Raw genomic sequence first — 13,202 nt, forward strand, 5'->3', positions numbered from 1 at the left:
CTTACTACATTTTATCTTATTAATCGCATTCCATCTTCAGTTTTAAATAACAAAATTTCTCATTATATTTTATTTTCTCATGAACCTCTACATCCCTTACCTCTTAAAGATTTTGGGTTTACATGTTTTGTTCATAATTTTAGTCCTGGTCTTAATAAGTTATCTCCTAAATTACACAAAAGTGTTTTTTTAGGATTTACCCATCATAAAAGGGATATAAGTGTTTCTATCATCCTCTTAACCGCTATTTTAATTGTACAAATGTTACCTTCAATAAGTCTTCCTTTTACTTGTGTCTTTATACTCCTTGTGTATCTTCATCTATTACAACCAGTATTCCTATTGTTTGTTATCCTCTTGTTGTACCTAGTCTATTGTTAGATTTTCTTCCTCCTCCACCACTTTAGGTTTATAGTCGAAGACTACATTCCTAACAACCACCAAATGACTCACTTCTAGTGTCAACTCCTTTGTGTCCTCTAATTTCGACAACTGAATATGACCATCCAATTGCCCTCTCTAAAGGTATTCTACCCGTGATCCCTTTCCTCATTATATAACTTTAAGTTACCATAAATTATCTCCACCTTTTTATACTTGCCTTTCATCTATTTCTTTTGTGTCAATTCCCAAATCTATAGGTCATGTCTTAGCCCATCAGGCCATAATTGATGAACTAAGTACTCTTCAGAACAGTGGAACTTTGAGAGCTCATCTCATTATCGTCTAGGAAATATATTGTTGGTTGCAGAATGGTTTTTGCTACCAAAGTTGGTCCTGATGGTACTATTGACCGTCTCAAATCCATCTTGTGGCCAAAGGTTAAACACAAAGTTTTGGTGTAGATTATGGTGATACTTTTTCTCCAGTGGCAAAGATGGGTTCTTTTCACTTATTTATAGCCATTGTAGCTCTTCAACAATGGCCTTTTTACCAACTGGATGTGAAAAATGTTTTTCTGAATGGAGATTTAGTTAAAAATAAGACTGATTTATTATTCTCAATCATGAAAAATACATTCTCATATCCTCTATTTTTAATAATCTAATTCTCCAAAAAAGAGAAATAGGGAAACTAGGAAAACAAAATAAAATAAAAGATTATATATCTATATCTTCTAATTAGAAAGATTCTAAAGATATTTTCTCTAATTACAACAGATTTGCACGAAGAAATTTATATGGAGGAACCTCCAAGTTTTGTTGTTCAGGGGGAATCTTCTGGATTGGTATGTAGTCTTCACAATTTGGTATGTCTTGCAGTGTTTGGAAAATTTAGTAGTGTTGTTCAACAATATGGTATGTGTTGTACTAAGACAGATCATTTAGTCTTTTATCATCACTCAAGTGTTGGATGTGTCTATTTGATAATATATGTTGATGGTATTGTTCTTATAAGCAAGCAGTGACCACCATGGCATCTCTTAGTTGAAACAACATCTTCGTCACCATTTTTAGACCAAAGATCTTGGCAAACTCAAATATTTCTTGTGTAATGAGGTAGCACAATCCAAAAAATGGTATTGTTATATCTCAAAGGAAGTATACATTAGATATTTTGGGGGGAAACTGAGTTGATGAATTCCAAATCTGTTGACACACCCATGGATTCTAAATACCAATCTTCTGCCAATCTATGATCACTCATCAAGTTTCAATTCCTTGAATCCTCAACAAGTGAAATTATGCATTAAGTACATTTGGTATTCAATTACTAATGAATCGCGTTTTATCCCTAGATAAAAGCTCCATTTGGTATTCAATTTCAATTCTAGGTTCAAAAGACATTTTCGAGCACCTCAAGAACCAATAATGAAGCAATGGATGATCAAGCCCCAACAAACATTAAGCATAAAAATCCAATACTCACTTTGAAATGGAAAAACATATGTATTAACATCACAAAATACACAAGATTCAGTTTATTACATCTAGTCTCAACAAATAAGGTTAGCTCTCTAAGGTGGAGAACCTAGAGTTTACAAATTGAAGAGATAAGGAAGAAATTGAAACCAAAGAATGATGCACGCCCTTCCCCAAGGTTCTTTGCCTCTACTCCGTGCTCCAATCGCGCTTCCTCTTTGCATTTCCATCTCCAATTCGTGACCCATCTTCCTCCTCAATCCAAAAGGAGCAAAATCACCACTGATGAAGATTGAAGCCCAAGGAGGAGAAGGGAGAGCTTCTTAGCACCCCAAATAGCCTCCAAGGGCCTCTCCCAGTCACTATAGGTGAAGAATGAAGTGTGGGAGGAGGGAATCTCCCAAAGCCTCGCGAGAAACATATTTATATACCCCTTTTTAATATGTCACCGATGCCACCGCTCAGGGCCATATCAGCACCATCTATTAAAACGTAAAAGGAGCTCTTTGTCAAACCACTGTTCAACGCTATTTTCAACCGTTGTGTGCTACTTGTGAAGGGACTGGTGGCGCTTAGCCCCACGAATGTGTCGTTCAACCTAGATAGTTTGACAATACTCTGTAATTGAAGCATTGGGTGTGATCCCAATGGCGCCCAACGCGTATTTGCTTCAAATTGATGTTTTCTTGTCCAAAACATGCTCACTTGAGTTCTTGCTTGTTTTCCTCCACTAGAATTGCTCCCTGTTCATTTATTTCACACACTTAAACGAAGAGATTAGTGGTGAAACAAGCATAAAACAACTAAAATACAAAACACACTAAACTTAAGGATAAAACAAGATTGAAGCTAGGAAAAAGTTGATTTATTGACGACAATAGACACATAAAACTAGGTAAAAATGGATGTTATCACCAGTATAGAAGATTAGTTGAAAAATTCAATTTTGGCTTATCAACAGTATTGTGTCTTGTGTTATTTTACATAAATATGTGTATTTTGGCTTAACCCATATTTTCTTCTTTATAAATAAATTACCCTATGCGTTTTTTCGATACAATGGATATTAACCCTATACCTAGTTTTCACTATATTCAAAATAAACCAACTCATAATCAAATAATGTTGCTAGGCTGCTATGCTCTTAAGTAGAAAAAGTTTTGTCATGCTTATCAGCTATAGCTTTTGGCTTATTGGTACCCTTTTAATCAAACAATTGGTAGGCATCCCATATTGGCTAGAGATATGTTCAAACAAAAATATATGAGTGAGTGTGTCAGAATCATTAAAAACGCACCCAAAAACCCTCTGAACGGACGCCAGGTGTCAAGCGGAGGGAATCCGAAAATTCAGATAGTGGAATGCAGGTGTCGGCAGATGAGCGGACGTTCGTTTGACGTGGGAAGCAAAACTGAGTTTTGGAAAGTTTACGTCACACTCTCTCTGCATGCACCTTCTTCTCCAAACTCTGATATTCTCAAATTCTCCTTCTTCTCACTAAAAAGCTCTCCCTTCTCTCTACCAAATCTCACCTTTTCGTTTCTCCGATCACGTTCAGGCACCGTAGAAGCTTTTCTGGCGTCCAGAGCTTCAGTTTGAACCGAACGGTTTCGAGTTCTGAACTGGTAAGTTCTTCTTGTCCTTAGCCGTTCGTTATCTGGTACATGCAAACCAAGTTTTGGTTGCATGATTTCATCTTGTCTGAGCCATTGTTGGTATTCTGTTATTTGGTGTAGTTTGAAGAATTTTGGAACGTAAGGGTAGAAGGAATTGTAGTCACGCTCAGAGGTAAGGGAAGCTTATTAATTTAATTTGTATGATTGTGTGTGTGTCGCATGAACGTTCATTGACTTGAATGAATTAATATATGATGGTTGATATGTTTGGATTGTATGAAGTATGAAAATTGATTATGATATGAATGTATAAAGTTATGAAACTATATGTTAAGAAAATGAGTTGAATATATATGAATTCTGCATATGAAATTTCCCTATGATAGTGTACGTTCGTCACTGAACGGTCATTGATCGTTCGGTAATGCTAATAAACTTGGTTAGAATTGGATTCTTTCATTCGGGAAGAATCCTTGTTGAGAATGAGCGTCTTCGCGTTGTAATACTATGCTTGAGCGTTCGGCCAAGCATAGTTGTATCTGGGTATTCTGTGATAAACTTAAATATATATATATATATATATATTTGTATATTTTAGTTATTCTTAAACACTACTCCAATAGTATCTTATTCTATTTATCAAGCTTTCTAATATATGTTTAGTAGTGCTCGGTCTTACACCAAGTGCTCGTACCGAGTAGTTCTCGGTCTTACACCAAGCGCACATTCTCTTTCCTATAATATACATATTGATGAAAATAGCGTTCGTCCAAATTTAATAGAGTTCTCTCTACCGTGCTCGGTCATTGACTGACATTCGGTTTTCTTGATACTAAACTCAAATAAGCTAAGTTTTCATAAGCGTTCGGTTTCTTAATGTGAATTCTTCTAAGTATTATTCTTTGAATGTCTTGAAGTGTCTACATCCATTGGTTCCGGCCTAGAGCCTTAGTACTTGGCATGGTCTTTTCGGGGTTCGGTTGGAACTCTCAAGAGTCAGTTCATCTAATTGGCTCACTTTTTAAGTAACGTTCGTTCTAGTCGTTCTTGTTATATATGATTGTACTCGGTTTCTTTCTCAAACCGATAGTAATCCTCTTGGTCTTAATTTTGTTCTGGAACTGGAGATCTCTCGGTCTCGCTCAAAGCGTTCGATCTCGTTCTGAATCAGTGTTGAACGTTCGGTATTTGGGATCCTTATGAATCTTTGTACGAGGTGGTTAAGTGAGATGATTATGAATGAAAGATGAAGAGAATGTGATGTGGATTGAAATGTTTGGATTATTGGACGAGCGTTCTGGAGAGGAACGACTCATGAATGAATATTGGAATTGGTAAAGTATGAATGTGGGCATGCTAAGCTGGCGGTTCATCCTGATGTTCCATGAGTACTTGTCCTCACGTAGAGGAGGGTAGGTCACGTGTGGGAACGGCAGGAGGTCCTAGTCCTTAGGGTTACTTTGGACAGATAGGACTAACCTCGGGTGACAGCTGTTGAGGGTATCCCAGTTACTACATCACCCGGTTGCACGAACGCCTTAAGCTACACAGATTTCATACAGTCCGGACAGTCAGTCTAGTATTAAGCTTTGTATGAACGTATGATGAAATATATCTTTGTGTTTGATTGTGTGAATGTTTTTACATGAATTAAATTACATAAGCTTACCCTGTGTTTTCCTGGCTTGTCTTGTTTTGTACGTTCGTCTTGTCATTGCAATGATCGTCCGTGTGGATGTGAGCAGAAGGAGACGAGCTGCTGGAAGAGGCGTTGGAAGAAGAAAACCTGGTCAAGGTTGAAGTGAAGACCGAACAGTAGGACATTCGGTCAGTAATCTAGTAATAGTAAGGTGGTCGTTCGATCACCTTCCCTTTTGTTAAGTATGACCGTTCGGTATTTTCTTCTGTAAACCGTTCGGTCAGATTTGCTTATCCTGTACAGTTTAAATTTGTAACTCTTACTGTAAGGCCGTTCGGCCATGAGCGTACGCTCTACTTTAGTGTAAGACTGATCTGGGTTATTATTTAATGTGATTATTCTATTATATAGTTTTAAGACTGTATTTTTGTGATGTTACAGAGTGCAAACCTCATCTTGCTAGTAAGTTTTTGTGCGGTTGATTTAGACTTAAAACTTATTTCCTAAGATGGTATCGAAGTTTATCTTAGCAAGGATTGTTGGGCCAATTCTCCCACCTACTATTGGGCCATTATCAAACTACCCATAAATATTTATTCTCATGCTTAAGATGTATAGTCCTTAACATGAGAGGGTGGGTTGAAGATCCCACTTTAGCTATAGATCCACCTTCTTTTACTACGCATGCATGATTGTACTAAATACAATGTATAACCTTAAAACACACAATATTTAAACTAAATTAACATAGAAAGGTTTTTTCAATTGTATTCACTAAATTGTTGTATTGACCATTATCGTGGATAAATTAATATATATATGATAACAATGATATGCAAACTGAATTTCTTTTAATTTTGAGCAAATAGATAATTTCAAATCATGATAGAGGAACTTGATTGTTAATTGAAGAATCTTGAGGGACTAGATTGGCACAATAAAACCTAAGAAATCAAAATCTCACATTTATGTCACCAAAAGGGAAAAAACTGCAATTAAGCCTTTATATATTTTTTCCTTTTCTTTTCCTATCTTTACTTGTTTATTGAAACAAGTTCAAACACATAGGATAGTGATAGGATCTAAGGCAAGAGGATAGAAGGCGGGAAAATGAGAGAGCGGTTAGGAAAGGCAGGATGGGAGAGCTTATATAAATAGAGTTCTATTCATTATTAGAAAGCAGTTAGTCATATACTTTTGTATAAACAGGTCTTGGACCTTGTTGAGGGGGATTAGGCTCCCGTTTCTGTATTTCGTTATACGTTACAGTATATACATTCACAGTGAAATTCATACTATTCCTTTGTTATTTCTTGTTTCTGTGCTGTTGGGTGTTTGGATATTGTGAGAAAGTTAGGTTTCTCAATCGGAAACCTAACAATTGGTCCGACCTGCCGGATCCAATTAAAGGCGGAGCAAGACGGTGGGCAAGCTACCGCTTGGGAGAATAGAATCGAAGGGAGGATAATTGTGATGGAAGGAAGAGACAATACCTGGGAGAGGAGGACCAGTGAAAGGAGCATGGCAGAATACAAAAGAAATATGGAAGAAATACGACAAGAAACGGCCGCGATGCGTCAAGACTTACAAGAAATCATGCAAAGGCTGGGTGGACGAAACAGGAACCAGGATGGACACGTAGATGGGGGCCAAGCGTCCGTCAGTGAGAATTAGAGGGTGAGGATGAAAGACGAAGGAGGAAGGGAAGGCGAACATACTGAGGGGCAAAACAGCTGGCGGAAACGGGTGGCGCTACCCGTCTTCGAGGGGATCGATCCGCTGAACTGGATCAATCGTGAAATTGTTCGAGTTACGAAGGGTATTGGAGGAGGAAAAGGTGCGCCTAGCCGATATCAGTATGGAGGGAGCGCTAGCTATTGGTTCAGAGCATGGAAGGAGAAAGCCAAGAATCGTTCCTGGGATGGCTTGAAGGAAGCCCTGGTGATAAGGTTTGGAACCATTGTTGAGCGTTTGGAAGCATCGAAACAGATGGGGACGTGGAAGTGTATGTACAAGGAGGCGAAAAGGTAAGGAAAGGGAGCGGGATAGAAGACGATTCATCTGGGCGACGAACGCGAGGAGCGGTTATCGAGCGGTACGAGGCCAAGTACTGTAGACCAGACCGATCGGGATTAGCCGAGCAGTCCGAGGCCGATCGGGAGGCCCTATTCAGCCAAAATTGATGAAGTTGCACGGTTCGATAGGGGACCGAACGGTATTGACCATTAAAGGATGAAACCGAACGGTGTTGCCCATTATAGGACGAAAACGAACGGTGTTAACCAATATAGGATGGAACCAAACGGTATTGACTAGGCTGTTCAATCAAGGAGGGAATAAGGTATTCAGCAAGGGGGATCCAACACTAGTTAGAAGGTGGGGGGAGCCAGAAGCTTTGTTAAAAATAAAGGAAGTAGAACCGTGGACCTTGGTGTGGGAGATGGGGGTGATAGGAAGGAAAGAGGAAGAATGGAAGATAGTGGAGGAGGAATTGCCACCACCTAAGGCTCTAGACCTGAATTGGTGGGCAGTAGCCAGTTGATTCACTTCATATGATAACAAGATGATGAAGAGGAGCCAAGAGACCAAGCTTTTCGGTTCCAACCTTGAGGACAAGGTTGTTTTGCAACGGAGTGTAATGATAGGATCTAAGGCAAGAGGATAGAAGGCGGTAAAATGAGAGAGCGGTTAGGAAAGGCGGGATGGGAGAGCTTATATAAATAAAGTTCTATTCATTGTTAGAAAGCAGCTAGCCATATACTTTTGTGTAAACAGGTCTTGGACCTTGTTAAAGGGGATTAGGCTCCCGTTCCGGTAGTTTGTTATACGTTACAGTATATACATTCACAGTGAAATTCATATTATTCCTTTGTTATTTCTTGTTTCTGTGTTGGGTGTTTGGATATTGTGAGAAAGTTAGGTTTCTCAATCGGAAACCTCACAGATAGTATCTTGGAATTATTCTTAACAAAATGTAATTCAAAATGAAATTTTCTATTTAAAGATGCATGGTAGTTAATTACCAACTTAAGGATACATATCTATCTATTCTCCAGAACAAATTCTACAGAAATTGTTATGCTTAATAATGTGTGTTAAGAAAGTTAAGGAAAAAGCATTCTATATGTGGCTATCATCAACATGCATGTCCATATGTTTGAAATTAAACTTTCTATTTATTAAATTTTTTATTGGTTTAGCGTTCAAGTGGAAAATCAATTGAGTTGACTCCGGAGACAGGAACACTGGTATGATTTCCAATTTATGATTAATGTAAATTTTTTATTGGTTTAGCGTTCAAGTTTCAAATGCATGACTCTTCTAAGATTTTTCTAGGTCATCACAACCAGAAATCCTTGATAACTTAATTGTCTTTGTGAATTGACTCAATTTTTTTTTTTTATTGTATAGTTTGTTTTCTTCACTGGTGGAACTGTGTTTTTAACCCTTATAGTAAATGGGTCAACCACACAACTCATGTTACGTTACCTTGGCATGGATAGTTTATCAGCAGCTAAGGTTAGAATTTTCCTCATCTTCTATGTTCAACTTATGTACTAGTTTTGAGAGATGAAATGTTTTGATATCTCGTACTTTATGTAATTCACTAATGTCTCAGGTTTTATCCTAATTGTTGGTCTCTCTCTCTCTCTCTCTCACACACACACACACAAATCTAAGAAAGTACCTTGAAAAATATCTTATCCATATACTTTGGTTAGATACATAGCAGTGAAGATTTATTTGCATTTGTTGTTCCAATAACATAGAAAGTATCAATAAGAAACATTAAAAATAAACTAGTGAGCGAAGGAAGCTTATAAACTGAAGCAGTGCTGTCAAGTTTATTTTGCAGGTAAATATTATCTCCTAATGGTTTTTAGAGTAAATGGGCTTCATAGCCACTATTGGAAGGTTACATAACTACAAACACAAATAAATGTAAATTGTGAGGAACAGAGGAAAGCTTTTAAATTTGTATAAATTGATTCCAAATGAAAAATATCTCTATATCACCTCTTCTCTTCTTCTAACTTATATTTTGTATGATCCTCATACTTTACACATTTAATAACAGAGACGTATCCTTGACTTTACAAAGCATGAAATGTTGGACAAGGCATTGGAGGCTTTCAGTGAACTTGGAGATGATGAGGAACTTGGGCCTGCTGACTGGCCCACAGTGAAGAGATACATCTCTTGCTTAAATGACATTGAAGGTGAACGTGTTCACCCTCATGGTGCAACTGAAAATGATAGTCACCTAGATCCTATGAACTTGAAAGATATACGAGTACGACTACTGAATGGTATGGGAACATTTACAATGAAAATGATAGTATTTCATTGTTTGTTACATCTTTTACAATAGAAACTTTATAAGGTCTGTACCTTATTTTTCTGTTTGTTTAACTGCTTCAAACATCTTAAATTCTTACAATCCATTAATTTTTAAGTTAAAAGTAAAAGACACATAATTATAAGACATCTTGTGTCTGTAAGGACAAGTATTCTTTTGGGGGGATCATGCTTGAAGCCTTTTCAATTTTTAAAGATTTTTATAGATTTATGTTGCACATTATATGTAAGAATTTTTTTCAAACTTGTTCAATTCTATGCTTGCTATTAGCTTTTCAGCAGCTCGTCTTGTGTTACTTTTTTACTTTCAGTTTAGTGGCATGTACAGATGCAGTGAAGGTTAGGGTTAGAGCTTGATCCATATTCGTGGACGTTTTTTCTATTAGAAATCACCTTTTGGTTAATATTTAATTTTCTAGCAACAAGTCTCTGCAAATAAAAGCCTGAATATGATCAACTTCAATTTTGCTGGATGGATTTGTCATCAAGAGAGTAGATGACGTGATTTTTAAACCTGTGGGAACGGGTGGAGAGATCAAGAAAGGCATTGAAGGAAAATATTATAATAAAATCGATGTCTATGAGAATTCAGTTTTTAACTGAGTTTAATGACAATGTGTGATCCATCATCCATGTAGCTGACACGCATTACATTATTTGTTATAACTACTGTATTTGTTATGATGTGATAGCATTTACAATTATTGATGCTGATTGTGTGTTCGCCTAGAGGCCTAAGTTAAGAAGATGCAACTATTGTTTTCTTGATGGTGTATGTATATGCAATTTCTTTACAAAGGTTGCTTTAACTCATAGTGACTTAGTAAATCTTTGACAGGCATGTGCATTTGCAGAGAAATACATTCTAAAATAAGTTAATCTTTGGTAGTCTCTTGTTGGCTAAGTCCTCTGATGAGCCCTGATTTTACTATTGATTTTGGCTTGTTCGATTTTGCCAATATCATGCCTAATTTTAGAACTTATTACTCATTAGGTGTACAAGCTGCTTACTGGGAGATGCTTGAGGAAGGAAGGATTTCTCAAACAACAGCTAATGTCCTAATGTTATCCGTAGAGGAAGCCATAGATTTGGCTTCATCTGAGTCTCTATGCGACTGGAAAGGTTTAAAATCTAACGTTCACTTCCCAAGTTACTACAAGTTTCTACAGTCCAATATGTTCCCACCGAAGCTAGTGACATACTTCACTGTACAAAGGTTGGAATCTGCATGTTATATTTGTGCTGCATTTCTTCGTGCTCACAGAATTGCTCGACAACAATTACATGACTTCATAGGTACAACTCTACCTCATTAATTTGTCTATTTATCCTAATACTATTATTGCCAGTTTTCAACTTTTCTTTCTTTTTACTTCATGTCTTTTCCATTTTGTTTTTTGTCCTTAGTAGCTGTGTTAACTTATTTCTTAAAGAGAAATGTTGAAAACTGTTAGGATTCACTTCTTGATTTGCCAAACTATAGCTTGAAAATAAGAACACCCTTCCTTTTCTTAAAACAATTACACTGAAATACTTCTTTATTTCTTCAAGAAACAAGCTAAGCGAACATGGTAATCAATTTTACCCTTAAAGGATCCCTCTCCTTTTCTACAGTAGAATCACAAGTTTGCACAATCAAATTTTTTAACCCCTACCTGGTATCACCAAGACACTATATAAAGGAATATATTTCCTTAATAAACTATAGTAAAAATATAAAAGATTTCCAACTAACAATAACAGATATAACAAACTATATATATCCTTTATTTAATCATCTCTTTCTCCTATAACAAAATAACTTACTATGAAATTATTCTTTTTATCATTTATTTTGATATAAATTTTATGAAGTATTAAATTATATTTTGGTTCCCTCACTATTTTAGTTGAAGCTCCGCCACTTTTGTCTATCCAAATGTTTCTCCTTTTTGGTATCATGCTATTAAGGCCTTGCAGTCTCTAGGGGCACTTATTCTTATGTGTGTGACACTCTTTGTTATACGTTCCAAGGTGACAACCTTAGGAAGGAATATGGCCATGTTGTGTTTCACCATCTTCGCCATACCATTTTCCTCAGAAAGCTTCATCACTATCAGGGCATAATCCATTCTTCCAATCCCATCACCAACATGTTTCTCAATCACTCCCTTATACTCCTTATGACAACCAATCCTTCCTTTGATTGTTATGTGCATACACATCCGTGTGTGGACGTATGGATGATACATAAACCAAATAAATAAATAGAATATATGTATAAACAATCTAAAAAAACATAATGTCACAATCACCAGAATATTGTCATACTAAGTTGTCCTACCAACAAATTTATTTTAGAAATTACCATTGTAAGTTAAATAAATGTAGGAAATATGAACAAAATAACATAATAGTGCTGAAAACATCATGTTCCCATACAAAGCTGTTAATAGTGCTAAATCCTTCCTTTGTCAATAGTGCTAAATCCTTGCAGAGCTGTTTTATGCTTCCTTTTCTAACTGTTTTACACTAGAATTGAAATAAACAGTCTGGTTTTAGGTGCTCTTAGGTGCTCCATCAGCCTATGTCGTGTTGGCTGAATATCAAAGCCATATCATGCCAACTCAAGCCCTACTCCATGTGTATCAAAAGTTGTCTGATTTAAAAATAACATGATTTGATACTCATTGGATATAGGTATCCAAATGCACTGGACTTGATGTTTTATAGTGATTTTCAGATACTCCTTTAATACTTAATGTTTTTCCCTTATCAATGATTCAGTGCTTCCTACCTCATGATGTCATATTTTATGTCCTCAGTTGGCACAATTTTATAGTTATTTACTTGTTTCTATCTTAAGCTTTTGTGTTGGTCAGATAACATTTTTAATTGTACTTAGGATCATTTATATTTATTTCCTCTGCGTATACTCTTCTCTAGGTGACAGCGATATTGCTTCTGCTGTCATCAATGAAAGTGTTGTAGAAGGAGAAGAAGCACGGAAGTTCCTAGAAGATGTTAATGTGACATACCCTCAGGTTTGCTAGCTAAACTTGTACTCTAGTTTTTTTTCTAATTTTGTTTTAATGGACTGCTTGGTTTCAGTCTGTCAGTGTCAAATTAATTGCTATTTTATCTGTTAATCAGTTTGTTGAGCATCATTTTGTGGTTATGGTGTTCAAATGTGTTTTTTTCTAAATACTCTTTATTTTGTACTCTGAATGTCAAATTATTAGGTTCTGCGTGTTGTAAAAACAAGGCAAGTTACATATGCAGTGCTACATAATTTAATTGAATATGTTCAAAACCTTGAGAAGACTGGGATATTGGAAGAGAAAGAGATGCTACATCTCCATGATGCTGTCCAGGTGTCTTGTGATATTCATTTGTTATCTAATGGTTTGCTTTTGCATGAAGTATAATTGGCACTAATTAATTCCCTTTATTTTTCAGACTGATTTGAAGAAATTACTTAGAAATCCTCCTTTGGTTAAGCTTCCTAAAATAAGTAGCATACATCCTATGTTGGGTGCTCTCCCATCTTCGGTTCGTGAATCACTTGCCAACTGTACCAAGGAAATGATGAAATTCCGTGGTGTGACACTTTACAAGGAAGGTGCAAAGTCAAATGGTATTTGGTTAATTTGTAATGGAGTAGTGAAGGTATTAAATTCTCTCATCATCAAGGTTAACACATCTCCTTTTGTACACAAAAGATTTATATTTTAAAAATTGCTTTT

At 36.3% G+C, this 13,202-nt stretch overlaps 1 protein-coding gene across 5 annotated transcripts in view; it reads left to right on the forward strand.

Moving 5' to 3' along the window:
* SOS1 (sodium proton exchanger, putative (NHX7) (SOS1)) overlaps positions 1–13,202 on the forward strand; it is a 36,582-nt gene that overhangs the window by 14,098 nt on the left and 9,282 nt on the right. For all 5 annotated transcript variants that reach the window (XM_088103986.1, XM_088103988.1, XM_088103989.1 and 2 more), the window contains 7 exons: positions 8,318–8,365; positions 8,529–8,636; positions 9,196–9,427; positions 10,471–10,773; positions 12,403–12,500; positions 12,699–12,830; positions 12,916–13,125. In XM_088103986.1, the coding sequence (XP_087960112.1) occupies positions 8,318–8,365; positions 8,529–8,636; positions 9,196–9,427; positions 10,471–10,773; positions 12,403–12,500; positions 12,699–12,830; positions 12,916–13,125 (1,131 nt within the window). The remainder of the gene's footprint in view (positions 1–8,317; positions 8,366–8,528; positions 8,637–9,195; positions 9,428–10,470; positions 10,774–12,402; positions 12,501–12,698; positions 12,831–12,915; positions 13,126–13,202) is intronic.

The sequence above is a fragment of the Vigna umbellata genome, chromosome 1 (genome assembly GCF_029865625.1).
Source record: "Vigna umbellata cultivar VRB3 chromosome 1, Vumbellata_1.0, whole genome shotgun sequence".
In the NCBI taxonomy this organism is placed as follows: Eukaryota; Viridiplantae; Streptophyta; class Magnoliopsida; order Fabales; family Fabaceae; genus Vigna; species Vigna umbellata.